Source organism: Lupinus angustifolius, chromosome LG18 (genome assembly GCF_001865875.1).
Source record: "Lupinus angustifolius cultivar Tanjil chromosome LG18, LupAngTanjil_v1.0, whole genome shotgun sequence".
NCBI lineage: Eukaryota > Viridiplantae > Streptophyta > Magnoliopsida > Fabales > Fabaceae > Lupinus > Lupinus angustifolius.
This window is the reverse complement of record NC_032026.1, coordinates 16,529,008-16,546,909: the sequence shown is the minus strand read 5'-3', so window position 1 is coordinate 16,546,909 and position 17,902 is coordinate 16,529,008. Positions and strand designations below refer to the sequence as shown.

Sequence of the window (17,902 nt, the reverse complement as noted above, 5' to 3'; positions counted from 1 at the left end):
ATTAAGAGTTGGTGTAATGATAGTATGTTTCCATAATTAAATGTTAATAATAATAAAAATAAAAAAGAAAGTTAAATAGATAAATGAGAAGTAAGCAGAGAATCTGTGTTGAGTTGAGGAGTATAATAACGGTTGTCTCTGTGTAACCTAGTTGAAGAGAAGTTCCTGTGAAGTGAAAGTGGTTTCCTATGGTAGAAAGGGTAAATCTTCCTCTTCTCCTCACAACACCACCTCCTTCGAGACCATTCTTTTCCAACCATTCTCATTCTCATTCTCATTCTCATTCTCATTCTCAAATTCCAATAACAGCAAACAATAACACACAATTACCATTCCCTCCTCTTCTTATCCATGACCTCAATTCTGCTCCTCAACGCCGCCGCACAACCCTCGGAAGGTCCTCCGACCCCAACCGCGGCAGGCCATGGTCACCCCACCACCTCTCCCCCTCCGCCACCCGCGTCCTGCACTCCCTGCTCGACCCGTCTCTCCGCTCCGACCAGGTGGGTCCCACCTTGCAGCCCCTCTTTCAACCCCAACACCACCCCACCGCCGCTTCTGATATTCTTGCCATAATCAAGGCTCTAGGGTTTAACAAAAAATTCGAACTTGCTCTCAATGTCTTTGACTATGTTCGCCATAGGGAAGGTTGTGCTTCCCTTTTGAATGGTTCTTCAATCGCTGTCATTATCAACATCCTTGGTAAAGCTAATAAGGTCTCTTCTGCAGCCTCGCTACTCCTCACTCTCCAAAATGATGGCATTCAGATTGATGTTTATGCTTATACTTCATTGATAACTGCTTATGCCACTAATGGAAGGTATAGAGAAGCTGTCAATGTCTTCAATAAGATGCAACAAGAGGGTTGTACCCCTACTTTGATCACTTTTAATGTCATCTTGAATGTTTATGGCAAAATGGGCATGCCTTGGTCTAAGATTATAGCTCTTGTGGATGCTATGAAGAGAGACGGGGTTCCACCCGATTTGTACACCTATAATACTCTTATAAGTTGTTGTCGCCGTGGTTCTTTGTATGAAGAGGCTGTCCAGCTGTTTGATGAGATGAAGTTAGCAGGATTTAGACCTGATAAGGTTACGTATAATGCCTTATTGGATGTTTTTGGCAAGTCCAGAAAGCCTAAGGAGGCTATGCAGGTTCTAAGAGAGATGGAAAGTAATGGCTTTTCTCCTACCATTGTAACATTCAATTCATTGATATCGGCTTATGCTCGGGGTGGTCTGTTGGAGGAGGCGTTAAATCTTAAAACCCAGATGATGGAGAAAGGGATCAGACCTGATGTTTTTACATACACCACTCTTTTGTCAGGATTTGACAAGGCTGGAAAAGATGAGTTTGCCATGAATGTTTTTGAAGAAATGAGAGCAGCTGGATGCAAACCTAATATTTGCACCTTTAACGCCCTTATTAAGATGCATGGCAACCGAGGAAAGTTTGTCGAAATGATGAAAGTTTTTGAGGAGATCAAGGTATGCAATTGCTCCCCTGATATTGTTACTTGGAACACACTTTTAGCTGTATTTGGACAGAATGGAATGGACTCTGAGGTATCCGGAGTGTTTAAAGAAATGAAGAGAGCGGGGTTTGTGCCTGAAAGGGACACATTCAACACTCTAATAAGTGCATACAGCAGGTGTGGTTCCTTTGACCAAGCCATTGGTGTTTATAAGAGCATGCTGGAAGCTGGAGTAGCTCCAGATCTTTCTACTTATAATGCTGTTTTAGCAGCATTGGCTCGAGGAGGGCTCTGGGAACAATCTGAGAAAGTGCTTGCTGAAATGAAGGACGGTAGGTGTAAACCTAATGAGCTAACATACTCCTCTTTACTTCATGCTTATGCCAATGGTAAGCAGATTGAAAGGATGAATGCTTTTGCAGAAGAGATATATTCTGGCTCTATTGAAACACATGCTGTTCTTTTGAAAACCCTTGTTCTAGTAAATAGCAAGACTGATCTCCTAATGGAAACCGAACGTGCTTTTTTGGAGTTAAGGAGAAGAGGAATCTCACCTGACATAACTACTCTCAATGCAATGATTTCAATATATGGGAGGAAGCAGATGTTGGCGAAAACCAATGAGATTTTGAACTTCATGTACGAGAGTGGATTTACTCCAACTCTGACTACTTATAATAGCTTGATGTATATGTACAGCCGTTCTGAAAACTTCCAAAAATCAGAAGAAGTCTTGAGAGAAATTCTAGAGAAAGGTATGAAACCTGATAAAATCTCATACAATACAGTCATATACGCATATTGCAGGAATGGTAGGATGAAGGAGGCTTCACGGATATTTTCAGAAATGAAAGATGCTGCTGCACTTGTTCCTGATGTTGTAACTTACAACACGTTCATTGCTACTTATGCTGCTGACTCAATGTTTGTTGAGGCTATTGATGTAGTTCGATACATGATCAAGCAGGGATGTAAGCCGAACCAGACTACTTTCAACTCCATAATTGATTGGTATTGTAAGCTCAATCGGCAAGACGAGGCAAAATATTTTGTTAAAAGCCTTGGTGATATTGGCCCACATGTTTCCAAGGAGGAAGAAAGCAGGTTGCTAGAGAGAATAGCAAAGAAATGGTCATGAGTTGTTCACGACCACTTGCAGGAGGCTTCGTCGGAGTTTGGAATGTTTCTTTGACCTCTAGGAATTAGTTGCCCCCCTCCTCAATCCTGCTTTGCTACCATGTTCTGTAATATTTGGATAAGGAGATTGGTGTATACCCTGTGTATGTAAACCGTGTTGTTACTTTAGTTGGTGTTGATCTGCAGAAGATGGCAGTGGGTGAGGGTGTACAGAAAGGCCAGGGACTACAGAATACAAAGAGAAGGAGAGGGTTGGTTTGGTTTTACCATTGAGAATATAGCATGTACAGTAATGGATTCAACAAAAACGACTCGTAGGGGAGCATTTTGATAAAAGTATGTATTTGGGGTTGTAATGTTGTGTAGCTATAAAAACAGACATGTGTGTTTATGTTAGGCTATGTTTCAAGAGTTCTCTATTAAATACAATTCCTGCAGGTATAAGTGCTGTTGGTCTCAATTTTAAACCTGCCCTTTAAAACCTGAATGGCTAATGTTAAGAGGTAACACTGTTATATGCTTTCTTTGGTAAAAAAATAGTTTAGTGAAGCTTACCTTGGTGAAAACCATGGGAAGACAGCAATACGATGTATGAAAAACCTAATTACTAAAAGTAAAATCAGATAGAGACTTCTATACATTCAGATTTTAAGACTATAGATCGTAGCAACAGAGCCAGCAGGATATAACTCAACCAAACTTTGCTCGTTTCCAGCCCGAAAATAAATATAGAACAAGCGAAACCTGAAAATAAATATAGAACAAGCGCATCAAGCATGTCGCTCCTGCCACCGTCACAAAAATTAAGTGTATTGAACAAACTGAAATAACTAAAACTCTGCATAATTGATGGTAATAATACAAAAATGTTTAGAGCTTAAAACAATACAATTACAACAAAAACATGATCTGGTCATGCCATGTACTGGACATAATTAGCTCCAGCATAATACAAAATCACACTCCAATCTGCTACTCCAGCGATGTCCAAGAAGGCTAGCATAAGCAACACGCTTATGTGAACTGTTAAGCTGCTAAGTCCGGAAATCATGTCAAACCAAGATATTGCTAGTTTGGTTTTGAATCACTTTGAATTAAAGACAATTCTTCTCCATTAAAAAATGGTGAGCTCACCATAAGATCAACATCCTTGTTTTCTTGGTCAACAAGTTCTGAAGCAGCTGAATGGCAACCCTCCGAGCCATTAGATTGTAAGGAAGGTGGTTCTGCTTCAAATGGTATCCAATTCTTACTCTTGGCTTGGACCAAGATAGGGTACAGGATAAAGCCCATCATAATTACTGCTCCACTCACAAAGAATGTCCTCAAAGAAGCCAAGCACATTACAAAAATAAGCAACAAAGTAGGAGGCAAGCAAAGCATGGCTACCCAAAATGTTCCCAAAGGAACCTTGAATGGTCTATGAAGATTTGGCTTCTTCAATCTTAACCTTATAAAAGCTGCAAATTCAAGAAGCATACCTACAGCATATAAGAAATTGAGGAACTCCAATATTTGCTGAAAGCTCATCCACGACAAGAAGATAACTCCAGTGGCAGAGAACAAAATGCTGACGGTGGGTGTTTCATACTTGGACCTACACGTACATAGTATCACACAAATGTCAGATCATTGAAACTTTTCAGTTCAAGATTTTATGTTTCCACTAGAAAATGTCACCTAGCCCTCAGTTAAGACTAAAGGCAAAGTCTAAAAGAGAATAGACACCATAAATTCCATTTAAGGAAATTATTAAAAGGTTCCTTCCTGAAAGTATAAGGATTTAGTTATGATTGACTGAGTGTAAAGGTTGTTCTTTACTAACCTTACACTGGCCACATCATAAAAATGCCCCACTCTTATAAAAACTAGTCACTATCCTAAAATTGAACACCTATGTAGTTATGCATGATTGGCTGATATAGTAAAAAACTTCACAGTACATCAAAATTAAACTCAAAGTATGAATGACATAATTGTCTGTATATATACATAGGAGCTAATAAAAAGGAAGACAGTAGTATATGGATATTAACTAGGACAAAAATAAATAAGGTACAAAGTTAACATGTCCAACCACAGGCCATCTCAGTTTTTCCATTGATAAATAAAACTGCAAAAGTGGTTATCATTAACTGAATTTGATTCCTCCAATAAGTTTAATTTGAAAAAATGAAAGAAGGGGTTGAAAATGTATTGACACAATTATTATAATATTAAGAAGGGAAGCCATGGCATGGAACATTCCTGACCTTGAAGCAAATACAGCTGGAAGCATTCCCATCTTGCTCATCCCACAAAGTTGGAAAGCATCACTGCTCATTTCTGCTTCAAACAAGCCCATGTTAGACATAGCAGCCGCGGCTTGAATCCAGAGTTTCAGCCAAAAACCACCAATTAACATCCCCACTTCTGCAAAATAACCATCACTCCATTCACTTGGAGAGGATCTCAAAGCACCTGTTCCGGCAAGCAATGGAATCAAATATGAGGAGATCACCAAAACTAGTCCTCCCATAAGAGCTTTGGGGAATGTTTTACTGGGATTTTCAACCTCTCCTGCAAGGGTACTAACCTTGTCCCAATAGTTTAAATTCCAGAACATGGTATTGAAGAATCCTCGCCAATCCACATTGTTAAAATCCAGAACAAGCCACCTCGTAGGTTTGATGTGTGGAATGGAAAGAAGGGCCATAATGAGAAAAGGGAAAAGTGAGAAAAGGGCAAGCAGAACAGCCGAAAAGCCAACAATGTGAAGGCCTCGATAGTTCAAGTAAGTTAGTGAAACGGTGATGCATAAGAGAGCAGGGAAACGAGCAATGGTTTGGTTAAAGATTGGGAAGGAATGTTTCAAGTAATCGAGGAACAAGACAGGGTAAAGAGCATTGTCCATGACACCACTGAACCATTTCCAAAAACCTTCCTGAAAGCCCCAAAAAGGTCCAAAAGCATTAGAAATCCAAATAACATAGCCACCATTGTGAGGGAAAGCAGTTGCAAGTTCAGCTGTAATAAGTGCTTCAGGTATACTCCAAATTAAAGGGAAAATGAAGAATCCAAGCAAAGATAAAAGAGGACCAGCTCCACTCCTCACAGAATCCTCAACTCCAAAAGGACCACCAGATACTTGATAGAATATTAAAGCAATCAGTGGCAGTAATGTTATTTTATGATTCGATTTCTTCACATCACTCAACATTTCCTCTTCACCCTGATTCAATACTCAACACATACTACCAGGATCAAACACATAGCAAATTTATATAATTGAAGAGATAGGATGAAAGAGAGATTGAAAAGATAGGATGAAAGAGAGATTGAAAAGATAGGATGAAAGAGAGATTGAAAAGATAGGATGAAAGAGAGATTGAAAAGATAGGATGAAAGAGAGATTGAAAAGATAGGATGAAAGAGAGATTGAAAAGATAGGATGAAAGAGAGATTGAAAAGGGTTAACGAAGAAGTGCAGCATCTTGCTTCAAGAAGAAAATGTTTGAAACAGTGAAGGAAGTAAAGTCATCATGAGAATCAAAGTTTGTTTCTTTGCATCAAATGGCATCATGTCCTATGAAGGAACTATGATGATCATTATAATAATAATAACAACGTTTTCAACGCGGAGCCACCGAACATGGATACCACCAGAACAACAAAACCTCTCTATCTATTTTTGGATTTTAACAATATATATTTTTCTCACTTTTTCAGATCATTTGTCTTAAAAATCTACATCAACTATAATTTTGTTTTTATAATTTTTTTTATTTAATTAAATTGATATACTCATATACAAATGAGAATATATAGATCTCCTTTTCAATTTTCTCACATCATTTATATACTTTACAAATTAATAAAGTTATTTCATATTAATTATTGTTGATTCTGAAAATAGTAGTTGTTCTCAGACACATTTAAACTTTTAATAAAATTATATAAATGAACTTTTTTTTAACTTACACAAATCATCCTTCATCAATTATTTAAACAAATTTAAACAAAAAAAATGTGTGATGAGTCTTAAGCTAAACAAATTATGTTATGAAGACAAATAGAAATACAAATAGTATAAAAATGAATACATTGTTATTGTTATTGTATGTAGTCTATTACAAATAGATCAATAATTGAAAGAACATTCTATTTTGTAATGACCAAACGATTTTAATCGGGTAAACCTAATACAATACATTTTGAAATTTGATGTGAAGGTTGTGGTTCATAACATTGACGTTTGGATCAGTTTTTTGATAAGTAAAATTGTATCAAAGAAGGGTTGATTGAGGAAGTGGTGGATCCTGAGCAAATTTGAGAAGATAAGCAAGTTGATAAAGAGGACGGAGAAGAGGAATGAGTTGAGGATCCAAGTAAGCATTACATGAGAAACACCAAACAGAGAGATCACTAAAGCTGAGGGCAACACAGTGAATATGATCATTCTCAAAATGATGAAGCATATGTTTGTTCACAAATCGACTACAAAGCACTTCCTTACATGACAAACACAACCAGTTTTCACTTGGGTGTTGGCACCTGCAATTATCATTTGTGATTCATTCATTCTCTATTCTCTATAATAATAATAAGGATATCAAATTAAGAATGAAATTAGGACCTGTTGCAAGGAGTACTCGGGGGTGGTATGTGGGTAAGATCAGAGGATAAAGAAGAAGAGAGGTGAATGCATGAAGTTTTGGGTGAAACCCAACCCGATTCTGAACCATCCATTAGATCCAAGTACATCATATCTTCTTCTCCCTGTTTGTTTGTTTGTTTGTTTGTGTATCATATCATATCATATCATTCAAACAATAACAAAGAAGAAGGTTAACAGAATACTCACCGCTGCTGCAGATGAAGACGAACCCATCTCAAACCACCGCTTCCTCGATAACAAACCCTTTCTTATAATAATATATAATATATAAGATTCCTTTTTAAACTATATATTAAAAAAGACTTTAATATTAAATGAAAATGGTGAATAAGACAATTACATTTTAAATAATAATATAATAATAGTAGTAAAAGAAGGAAGGAGTGAAGGGATTGGGTTTTCTCTCTTTGATCCAACCATTGATTGATTAGTATTAATATTAGTATATGTTGTTTAATCCATTGAATAATAATATTTAAGTAAAAGAGTTGTTTGTTGTTGTGATTGTGAATCAAAGGAACCAAAAAATGATAGGAGGAGGAGGAGGATGCATAACCCCACAGCTGACATCATCATCATCATCATTATCATCATCATTATTATCATCATGTTCCCCACTCCGTCTTCAAACGCTGTCGTCTCCCATTCCCATTCCCATTCCCATTCCCAACAACAGATTAGGGTTTTCTAACTTCAATCTTCAAATGAAACCCAATTCCAATCTCAATCATCATATCCTAACCAATGCCCATCCCCCAATTTCATCTTCATCTTCATCTCCATCTCCATATCCTGGTAACAATTTCAATTTTATTATTATTATCATCATTCTGCACCATGCCATTGCTATCCACGTTCTGCATATTCACAACCCAATTCTTTCAATGCATTGCATTCTTCTCTATTCTCTATAAGACATGTGTAACAACTATTATACATGTCCTGTCTTGTTGTCCTTGGAGAACATCAACTAACTTTTCTCCATAATTCCATATGATAGAGAAGACATAGATCTTTTAGTAACTTACATGAATAACGGAATAGAATGTAATGTTACTCTTCACTGTCATTTTGTTTTTTGGGTACTTAAATTTCTAGCTTTCTGATGCATTTTCCATCAGGTAAACATATCAACCAATTGTCAGCCATTGGAAATTCAACAAATATTCACTGGCACAGCTGTTCCGTTGAGAAAGATGATAGACAGAAGTTACTAGATCAAAAAGGATGCGTCATATGGATCACAGGTCTCAGTGGCTCTGGTTAGTTAGTGCTTTCTCCATGTTTATATTCTTGCTTTTATTTATAATTAAAACGATTAATATCTTAAAGAATATATACATATTTGTTGCTGTTGTCTTTGTGTCATTCTAACATTCTACTATTCCTCTCCAGTTTGCATACTTGTTATATTGTGTATATGTCCTGCTTCAGTTGTTTTTGTTATTCCGTGTTAAAACTGTGAAATCTAGTTTCTCATTTTAACTCTCCAATATAATTTTTTGTTGATTTATATCAACACATACTCAATGTTATGGTATTTGTAAAGATGATTTATGAATATGTTATAATTTAAACAATCTTCAGGGAAAAGCACGATGGCTTGTGCTTTAAATAGAATATTGCATCAGAGGGGAAAATTGTCTTACGTTCTTGATGGAGACAATGTTAGGCATGGCTTGAATAAAGACCTTGGATTTAAAGCTGAAGACCGTGCAGAGAATATAAGAAGAGTTGGTGAGTCATATCTACATATGTACATTATTTATGTGAGCACATACATACATATATACATGTGTGTGTGTGTTTGACTGAGTTATTTGAGCACTTAATTAAATATTGACCATATGTACATTATTTTTCCTCTGTTGCTTGGTTGGTCCGTTGTTATTCCATTCAGGTGAGGTAGCAAAGTTATTTGCAGATGCTGGAGTTATTTGCATTGCAAGCTTGATTTCTCCCTATAGAAGAGACCGAGATGCCTGTCGTGCACTGTTGCCAAATGGAGATTTCATTGAGGTAACTGCTTGTGATTATTTTAACAAGGTTGTGGCTGATATTTCACCTACATTCCTTACACAACTGGGATGCAACGTTACAGGTTTTCATGGATGTGCCACTACATATTTGTGAATCAAGAGATCCTAAGGGCCTTTATAAACTTGCACGTGCAGGAAAGATCAAAGGTAGACCTAACAATACACTACTATATGCAAAAACCAATCTTTGAACCTCCAGTAACTTTGTTGAATATTTTCTACATTTTTATTAGTTATCATTTATTTATCCTTTTTATTGACTAATATAGTGTTTTCAGGCTTTACAGGGATCGATGATCCTTACGAATCACCAATCAATTCTGAGGTATGTATCTTGTTCTGATATTAATATTTTATAATTGATTGACTTATTGGAACAATTGCTCCCATTCAGAGATTTCATTGCAACTGGAGTATCTTAACTTTCTACCATTATAACCCATAACGAAAAACTCTAGAACATAGATCCTACTCAAAGCAATTTCTATGAGGCATATGGTGCTTCTAAGTATGTCAGTAAATATTAACAAGACGTTAGTCTAGTGGTGTAAGATCCCAATAGATCCCTTGAAAGATCAATAGGTCGGGGGTTCATTCTTCGGAGTGACACTTATTAAGAGAGGTAGTCACACACTCCAAAAAGGATTAGGTCCTTACTTATAGGGTGAAGGGGTACCATTGGTAGTATGTGAGGAGGTTAACAAGGTCTGTTGCTAAAACAAATATGAGATAGGTATGTATTTCAAGTCTACATGCATTTGGTTATGCTAGGTTATGACTTGTAACCTACCAGACACGGTAAAAGAGTAGGGAGAGATATAGAAAAACGATCCATGATACTGAAAGAATTATGAAATTAAGGAAGAGAGTGAACCCTTGACATTGATAACCTCAGCCTAATGAGAATCCTCTTATCTAACCCTATAAACTAATTAAAAGTGGCCCAAACATGCCTAAAAGTGATAGTGTCAAATAGGACCAAGCCCAAAATCAACAGAGCCGAAGACAAGCCTCAAAACCAGCGGCCAGTGCTGCTCTCATGCAGATCCTGCAGCCTATACTACTTCCTCATGGGTAGGTCATGTTCTCTTGCTCCTCAATTGACCTTATAAAACAGGCCTACTTTGGATCCTTTTTTGTGAGTTTGATATTGGAGAGGAAAAATAAGACTTCAGAGTCGAATCACAAATGTATTTCATAAACGCAAGCCTTTCTCTTCTCTTTGTTATCCTCCAAATACCAACTTGCAAACATGCAATAACAAGTTATGCATGGATTAAAAACTTCGACATTATGTTTTAGGCCTTAATTTTATCAAATTTCTTCTTTCCTTTCTTGTTAATGTATTTTGGAAAACAAAATTATTTGTTTAGTATAAAGAACCGCATAAGTTTATAAAAATTAGTGCCATGCATTTTATGATTGAACTTATCTCACTACAGAATTATTGAAAGGGAAAAATAATTTTCACTATATTTCTTCAGATAGTGCTAAAACACGGAGAACCATGTGCTTCCCCTTCAGAGATGGCAGAAAAAGTGGTTGTTTACTTGGAGAAGAAAGGGTACCTAGAGGCGTAAAATGGTGGTGCTTTTGTCCATGTCCAGCAAACTTTGACTGTATTTCTGCTTGAGTACCAGTATCTACAGGCATAGTGATGTGATCAATTAATTAATTTAATTACAGTTTACTCCATGCATCGTCCCTGTCAGAGAGTTTTAGCCTTGTAAATATCCTATCCCTGCAACTATGTATGTATTTGTAAGTAGATATAATAACAGTATTGCTTCTATTGTTTATGTTCTACTTGATAAAAATTGAAGGATGTGAAGTTGTGTAATTGATCAAATCATGAAACACAATTGTCCCTGGTTTCCTCTACAAGTTAATTATAAAGTTTGTTACAATCAGTTAATCGACTATAAAATGTATATTTAATTTTCACCCTTATATTACATTCATCCATATATTAAGATAAAAATCTTTGACAGAAATATAAAATAGTATTCATAGAGGATAGAAAAAGCATCAGGTTAATGATTACGTTAAAAAGCAAGTTTTTATGAAAAAGAGAAAACCTTGTTAGGTAAAAAAAATGTGAAGATTTGAATGATCATGATATGACGTAATTTGAGATTGTTTCTATTGTTTGCGATTGGGGCAATTAATTTGTTGTTGTTGTTGTTGGTGAGGAAGGATAAGTCTTTTGCTGACTCTATCTCTAGATTGTATTATGTATATACTATATGGTGTGCGTGTATTCTTCATCTATATATGATAATGATGCATTGTTCCTTTGTCATCAAGTCAAGTGCACTTCTGTTTCATGATGCAATAACAGAAGAAGAAATGTGACTCTTTTCAAACACATTGCACCTACAGCTGACATTAATAAACAATACAAAATCATGATTAGGATTTAGGTGTCATGCCTATGAAATTTCTGTTAACTTCAACCTATATGTATCATGACTACCGCTACCTCTAATGGGCTTTCATCCAAATCTAAACTATAATGTGAAGATCTAGAGAATTGAGTCAATACAGATGAATGCAAATTTAATAACAAGTGCTTCCAGGTTGGTTGATAATATATTACACAATGAAATAAATCAACAGAAGTCAAGGAAACTTATATTTGATACATATATGCAAAAAAAAAACTAGATTCCTACTATCTAACTGTGTATGTGACATGTTGTCTTTAATTTAATGGACGTGCAATCTGTGATATCCTTTCATCTTCTAGGAGTTCATAAGGGTCCACATATTGTGGAGGCGATATATGCATATTGCTTCCATCGTGGATGAATATCGGCCCAAAATACTGCGAGAGGAAAACTAAAGGATCAAACCCAGTTCTTCAAAGAAAAATAGTGAGAATAAGGTTAACAGCTTACAAAGTAGAGAGCAGAAAAGGATGCAACAGTTAGGAGGATGAATGGCCAAAATGCTAAGAAGAATGTTCCTCCAAGAGTCAACAAAAGTCTAGCCCGAGGGATCAAGCCCTGAAATAGATATGAATAACACAAGTGATTTCCCTTAATCTCATCCAAAAAGAAAACATGTTAATTATATCCAAGTATTCAAAGTTCAATTCAATATACTAGATGATAAAATCTGATTCTGCAGCGAGGACAGATGTGATCAAGGTCCTATTAGCTAAAAGACTCACATTATGTAAGTGCTACAACTGCTAACCAGTCCTGTCACTATTCACATTCAATGCAAAAGAAAGGCATTGAATATATACATCATTTTGTTATCAATTTCTTATGCTTGCTTTCTCCACATATGATTCAACAAACTACAATCAATGAAAGCTAGTGCTATACTTCATCAATGGTGAATTATTTGATATATTATTATTTAAGAGATGTAAAGATAATGAATCAACCTCAAGACCTTCACTGTTGAGGGCCATAGATCGCTCCCTCTGATTGTCTAGACTCCTCTCAATATTGGTTTGGACAGAATTTCTGTTTGGGAAGCGTCTTTCTTCTTCATTAAAATATATTTCTTCGTCGGGTCCATTGTTGCTTTTCTTTAGATCTTCAAGCACTGATGTAGGTGTCATACCCCTCCTCTTCAATTCCTTCATAAATAAGGATTCAGGAGGTTCTTCCTCTGAAAATACAATAGCAGTATACAAAGAAGGATCTATATCGAAGCAAGAAAAAAGAAGGGAAGATTCTAAAGAGACAATAAGTAAGTGATGTATAAAGTTGAAGAACAAAAAAGAATACCGTTGTTCTGGTTTTTGGTATGTTGAGGTCCACAGTAGAGCTTGAATCTGGTGGTTAAATGATAAAAAGAGTGTAATTGTGAGGTCCTTTTGTTGAAATAGGAGGACGTGGGTTTAGTGATAAGGTTGGATTGAGAAAGAGAGAGGGTGGAATGAGAAAGAGAAACATGCAAGGAAGCCATAGTAACAAAGAAAGAAACACACGTACGTGGTTATTAAGAGAGCAATTTCATTTCATTGGATAGAGAGAATGAATGAAAGAAAATGATGTTATGTTGAAGGAAGAAGGAAGATGGAAGAAGAAAGAAGAAGCAATGAATTGGTGGCTAATGTGTGCTGGGACATGCCACGTGTTTCTCTCTACAACCTCCATATATTTATTTATATATATATATATATATATATATATATTAATACAACCGACCTATGTATTCCATATATAATACCATAAACCTTATCACTTTATAACTCTATTAATGCTATTCATACCACACACATTTCAGGATACATTTCAATTAAGGCTTTAACAAAGGATGTTTTATTGTCTTAGTGCTCTCAAATCTAATTATTTAATCACAATCTTATACATTCAAAAAATGAATACATCTCATTCTCACCTTCTTGTGCTAAATAAATAAATAAATATAAAAAATGTTTGAAAGTTTTGGATAAAATAAAAGAGTTATAATATATATATTATGTGAATGATGACACATGGATGCCTTTTTAGTCTGCAACAATCTGAATATTCCCCACAAAATCCATTCTCATTTCTGATATACTTGTTCTTCTATACATTACACATATTCCATATTCCATATTCATCTCTCTCTCTCTCTCTCTCTCTCTGACACTTGTTCTACAATCAACTCAACATAACTAGGATCTCTCTGCTTTCCTCATTTTAAAACTAAATAAAAACTTCTTTTTTCAATTGTTTTGGGTAAGAGACATTTTAATTTGAATATCGTTTGGGATTAAATTTGGAACCAAAACTAAACGAAAAAGAATTGATTTTTGAATTAGGGTTTTTATTGGGATGAAGTTGAACGGAGAAGGAGAGGAGGAAGAAGAAGAAGAGGAGGAAGAAGAAGAAGAAGAAGAAGAAGAAGAAGAAGAAGAGGGTTCAGAATCACAGAAAGTGGTGGTTGGGTATGCATTAACATCCAAAAAAAAGAGAAGCTTTCTACAGCCAAAGTTCATTTCCCTTGCCAGGTCTACTCATTATTCATTCATCTCTTTCTATTTCTTTCAATTTTTAAGGATTGGGGTTTTCCTTTCTTTTCTTTTTCCTCTTTTTTGTGGCCCATTATTTATTCTTTTCTTTTAAATTTATCACATTGCTTATTTCATTTGTTTTTTCATAAATGTGTGATATCTTGGTTATTTCCCCATTCTAATTAAGTGAATAGAAAAATAGGCACATGAGACATTTGCTTCATTGCTCAACTTGGACTACTCGGAGTCCAATGTGATTTCTAGATAGTAAGGGAATCAAATTATCTGTTGCCTCTCTCACACACATGTTTTTTAATTCCTATTATATTATATAATAGTTTTAACTATATGCTTACTGTGAAATATATCTGCCCATCAGTTTGTGCTGAGTATATATCTATGTATATTTTAGGAACAAGGGGATATTCTTTGTTGCCATCGATGAAAACAAGCCTCTGTTAGAGCAAGGTCCTTTTGATGTTGTCTTGCATAAGGTTTGTGATATTAGTATTACTTATGAGAATTTTATCATTATTGGCACATGAAACTCTTCATGTACAGCTGTACTTTTTATTCACATTTTTTATTTATGGCTCTATCACCAGTTCATGGACCGTGTAATATTTTAAGAACAACTTTCTTGTTGGTGTTCTTTGTATATCTGACAATCTATTTGTTATTTTCAGTTGTCAGGAAAAGAATGGCGTGAGATTATAGAGGTTTGTGAACTCCAGATACTTTTACCTGCTCTCACATAGTACTAGCCGTATCATGTTATGATTTTTCGATACATCCATCCATGGTCTTGCATGAAATGAATAGCTTCTTAGTACTAGGAATAAAGTATGAAACGTCGGTGATTGGTTGGACAACCCAATCTTTGGATTCTTAAAAAACTTATTATTGTCTCACATAATTTGTGGAGTTCTTGCTCTCCTAATCATGAATCTTGATCATACACTTGAAACCAGTTACCTAATTATGCAAACAAATGAGGATATAGTCTTTATGATTAATCTAAATAAATTTAACCAGGCATTGGTGGGCTTTGATGCTACAGGAAGAAAAAAAAAATCATAGAAAAGGGGAAGACTGTTGATTCCATAGATTTCACTTCTAGCCATTGGCAAAGAAATAGCAATTTTCTCAAAGCATTTGACATGCTTTCTCTTTATAACAATTAATTGCTTCTAGTCATTCCTTCTTTGTTGTTAAAGACTGGAACAGTCAGGATCAATTATCTTGAGGGCCTAAGATTAAAGTTTAGAATCCAATAACACTACATTCCAAGTGCAATCAACTCTGGCAATTTTATAATATGAAACATTTACAATGATATCAACCTAGAAGGGACAAAAGATGAAAGCTTTTGACAAATGGTTTAGTGATAATGCTAAAAAGGTTCGCTGGTTGTTTTGTGTATGATGAATTACTAACATTTTAAACCTTTTAACTAGTGTTTTCATTTTTGAAGGATTACAGGCAAAAACATCCAGAAGTACCAATCCTTGACCCTCCAGATGCAATCCAACATTTACACAACCGGCAATCCATGCTACAAGATGTAGCAGATCTTAACCTATATGACTGCTATGGTATAACTTGTTTACTGCAAGTTACTGCAACAATAGATGGGGGAAAAATTAAGGCACTTAATCTGAAAGTTTTCGGTTTGTTTACATGAATTTTTAAGCTAAGTATAAGAGTTTTGCGAATTTCCCAATACTGGATTTACTGGCTAAACTAATGGTTTTGTTATATTATTTGGATATTCAAAGAAGTTATGTGCTTTCCAATTCAAGTTGAAACTAAGTTATATGTTTTGTGGTAAAGTGTGTTATTGTATTGGTCATTGGTGGTTGAATTATTACGTGCTTTTTAATTTTTAGGCAAGGTTGGGGTTCCGCGGCAGATGGTTATCACAAAAAACCCATCTACCATCCCCTACGAAGTCACTAAGGCTGGGATGAAGTTACCGTTAGGTATTTATCCTTACTGAGGTCCTTACTTTCATCTGAGGGATAGATTTGGTAATCATACATATCATTTTAGTCAATCTCAATTTGTGCATATTCGGACAATCTCACATTGCTGTGGTATCAGATGTTGTTGCATGACAAGCTTTGTAAATTTGAATTGGCTCAACAACCTGATTTGTATATTTTGGATTATTGGTTTTGAACATGCTATATTTTATTAGCCCAAGATTATATACAGTTATTTGGCTTATGGATATTTATGATTGTTCCTCTTATCCTGATCGAGCTTTTAAAGACATACTGTCATCTCTCTTGTAGTGTGTGCTGATTTTTATCTTTAAGTAATCACATATCCATTTTATCATTTTCAGTTGCAAAACCACTGGTTGTGGATGGCACTGCAAAGTCACATGAACTATATCTCGCTTATGATGAATTCTCTCTTTCAGAGCTTGAACCTCCACTTGTTCTACAGGAGTTTGTCAATCATGGTTTGTGATCTGGTACATTCACCTTGATCTTTTGTGTCCAATATACATTGTTTTCTAATTTCTCTCTCTCTCTCTCTCTTTCTCTGGGGACGGGGGGCGGCGGTTGTCCATTGCAGGTGGTCTTCTCTTTAAGATTTATATTGTTGGGGAAACCATAAAGGTTGTGAGGCGTTTCTCTCTGCCTAATATAAGTAAACATGAGCTATTAAAAGTTGATGGTTTATTCCGGTTTCCAAGAGTTTCATGTGCAGCAGCCTCTGCAGAGGATGCTGATCTGGATCCTAATATTGCTGGTAACAGTCACACATAATTTTATGCACGCGAATGTCAAATGGAGCCTTGCTTTGTTATGAACGAATGTTTTATCTTTTATGTCCCACTGCTTCCAAGTTAGCTAGCTGCTTCTTTTAACTTGTGACATTTTGTTGCAGAACATCCACCAAGACCTTTATTGGAGAGGCTTGCAAGGGAGCTCCGTCGTAGATTGGTATTTTCTGTTGTTATTTTACTAACTTCTATCATCATTTTCTATTTCTTGATAAAATAGTAAAAAGTAAACTGCATCACTTTCTGTAGGGACTCCGCTTATTCAACATAGATATGATCCGCGAACATGGGACCAAGGATGTGTTTTATGTCATTGATATCAATTACTTTCCTGGCAAGTATAACTTGATACCGTTTATGCAAGAATGTGTTAATCTAATTTCATCCTTTCACTGTTGTCTTTTTATTTTGGAGTTATATTGTCAATGTTCTTGTTGCAGTTCTCTAGCCAATGCAGATGTTGCAAATGCTGCTATAGCTTGCCATGCTATCTATTGTGATTGAACATTATTGTGTTTTACACTGTGCAGGGTATGGAAAAATGCCAGATTATGAACATGTGTTTACAGATTTCCTTCTTAGCCTAGTGCAGAGCAAGTGTAACAAGAAATCCAATACTTGTATTAAGCCAAGTGAATAGATTCATCTACTCAAATGCTGTCCTTCCAACCAATATTCTAGTTTTAAGTTTCATTTACAAACCATCAAGCCTCTTTAAATTGTACCAAGTGGAATATTATTTTGCATCTCTAATCTAATTTTATATCCCTCTCCAGTATAGTTATCCAAATTATCCAAATTGATTATGTTTTTGTTTATGCTAAATAATGAC

The 17,902-nt window shown here is 35.6% G+C and overlaps 5 protein-coding genes across 12 annotated transcripts; 3 read left to right on the top strand and 2 right to left on the bottom strand.

Moving 5' to 3' along the window:
- LOC109332596 (pentatricopeptide repeat-containing protein At5g02860-like) lies at positions 117–3,097 on the top strand. Of its 3 annotated transcripts, none has more exons than XM_019567577.1 (2): positions 117–257; positions 288–3,097. In XM_019567577.1, the coding sequence occupies exons 1-2, from the start codon at positions 189–191 to the stop codon at positions 2,613–2,615; spliced, it is 2,397 nt and encodes a 798-aa protein (XP_019423122.1). In that variant the 5' UTR covers positions 117–188; the 3' UTR covers positions 2,616–3,097. The 3 variants fall into 3 exon arrangements, with proteins under 3 accessions (XP_019423122.1, XP_019423120.1, XP_019423119.1); XM_019567575.1 differs by having other exon boundaries at positions 117–266; positions 297–3,097; XM_019567574.1 differs by having other exon boundaries at positions 117–3,097.
- LOC109332597 (probable polyamine transporter At3g19553) lies at positions 3,408–5,942 on the bottom strand. Its single transcript, XM_019567578.1, has 2 exons — positions 4,867–5,942; positions 3,408–4,211 (listed from the first exon to the last, which is right to left on the bottom strand). Exons 1-2 carry the CDS (start codon positions 5,811–5,813, stop codon positions 3,683–3,685), a joined length of 1,476 nt encoding a protein of 491 aa, XP_019423123.1. The 5' UTR covers positions 5,814–5,942; the 3' UTR covers positions 3,408–3,682.
- LOC109332599 (adenylyl-sulfate kinase 3-like) lies at positions 7,777–11,150 on the top strand. Of its 3 annotated transcripts, none has more exons than XM_019567583.1 (7): positions 7,777–8,030; positions 8,384–8,533; positions 8,859–9,008; positions 9,172–9,290; positions 9,373–9,457; positions 9,589–9,635; positions 10,795–11,150. In XM_019567583.1, exons 1-7 carry the CDS (start codon positions 7,799–7,801, stop codon positions 10,888–10,890), a joined length of 879 nt encoding a protein of 292 aa, XP_019423128.1. In that variant the 5' UTR covers positions 7,777–7,798; the 3' UTR covers positions 10,891–11,150. The 3 variants fall into 3 exon arrangements, with proteins under 3 accessions (XP_019423128.1, XP_019423127.1, XP_019423126.1); XM_019567582.1 differs by having other exon boundaries at positions 7,777–8,044; positions 8,389–8,533; XM_019567581.1 differs by having other exon boundaries at positions 7,777–8,066; positions 8,393–8,533.
- Positions 11,838–13,371, bottom strand: LOC109332322. 4 transcript variants are annotated; one of them, XR_002105890.1, is made up of 5 exons: positions 13,057–13,371; positions 12,708–12,937; positions 12,211–12,318; positions 11,945–12,137; positions 11,838–11,893 (listed from the first exon to the last, which is right to left on the bottom strand). XR_002105890.1 is itself a non-coding variant. In XM_019567268.1 (5 exons), exons 1-5 carry the CDS (start codon positions 13,235–13,237, stop codon positions 12,015–12,017), a joined length of 609 nt encoding a protein of 202 aa, XP_019422813.1. In that variant the 5' UTR covers positions 13,238–13,314; the 3' UTR covers positions 11,856–12,014. The 4 variants fall into 4 exon arrangements, 3 of the variants coding, with proteins under 3 accessions (XP_019422813.1, XP_019422814.1, XP_019422812.1); XM_019567268.1 differs by having other exon boundaries at positions 11,856–12,137; positions 12,708–12,829; positions 12,863–12,937; positions 13,057–13,314; XM_019567269.1 differs by having other exon boundaries at positions 11,856–12,137; positions 12,708–12,816; positions 12,868–12,937; positions 13,057–13,314.
- LOC109332643 (inositol-tetrakisphosphate 1-kinase 3-like) lies at positions 13,879–17,840 on the top strand. The gene is made up of 11 exons (XM_019567656.1): positions 13,879–13,998; positions 14,082–14,270; positions 14,686–14,767; positions 14,960–14,992; positions 15,748–15,868; positions 16,163–16,255; positions 16,624–16,743; positions 16,860–17,036; positions 17,175–17,230; positions 17,320–17,404; positions 17,601–17,840. Exons 2-11 carry the CDS (start codon positions 14,095–14,097, stop codon positions 17,708–17,710), a joined length of 1,053 nt encoding a protein of 350 aa, XP_019423201.1. The 5' UTR covers positions 13,879–13,998; positions 14,082–14,094; the 3' UTR covers positions 17,711–17,840.

Coding starts and splice junctions, on each gene's coding strand:
- LOC109332596 (XM_019567574.1), top strand. CDS start 189: ATGGTAGAAAGGGTAAATCTTCCTCTTCTCCTCACAACACCACCTCCT.
- LOC109332597 (XM_019567578.1), bottom strand. CDS start 5,813: ATGTTGAGTGATGTGAAGAAATCGAATCATAAAATAACATTACTGCCA. Junction 4,212..4,866: donor CCAGCTGTATTTGCTTCAAG/GTCAGGAATGTT, acceptor ATGTACGTGTAG/GTCCAAGTATGAAACACCCA.
- LOC109332643 (XM_019567656.1), top strand. CDS start 14,095: ATGAAGTTGAACGGAGAAGGAGAGGAGGAAGAAGAAGAAGAGGAGGAA. Junction 16,256..16,623: donor TGGGATGAAGTTACCGTTAG/GTATTTATCCTT, acceptor TATCATTTTCAG/TTGCAAAACCACTGGTTGTG. Junction 17,405..17,600: donor TGATATCAATTACTTTCCTG/GCAAGTATAACT, acceptor TACACTGTGCAG/GGTATGGAAAAATGCCAGAT.
- LOC109332599 (XM_019567581.1), top strand. CDS start 7,799: ATGATAGGAGGAGGAGGAGGATGCATAACCCCACAGCTGACATCATCA. Junction 8,534..8,858: donor CACAGGTCTCAGTGGCTCTG/GTTAGTTAGTGC, acceptor AACAATCTTCAG/GGAAAAGCACGATGGCTTGT. Junction 9,636..10,794: donor AATCACCAATCAATTCTGAG/GTATGTATCTTG, acceptor ATATTTCTTCAG/ATAGTGCTAAAACACGGAGA.
- LOC109332322 (XM_019567267.1), bottom strand. CDS start 13,237: ATGGCTTCCTTGCATGTTTCTCTTTCTCATTCCACCCTCTCTCTTTCT. Junction 12,319..12,707: donor TCAACAGTGAAGGTCTTGAG/GTTGATTCATTA, acceptor TATCTATTTCAG/GGCTTGATCCCTCGGGCTAG. Junction 12,138..12,210: donor CCTTTTCTGCTCTCTACTTT/GTAAGCTGTTAA, acceptor TTCCTCTCGCAG/TATTTTGGGCCGATATTCAT.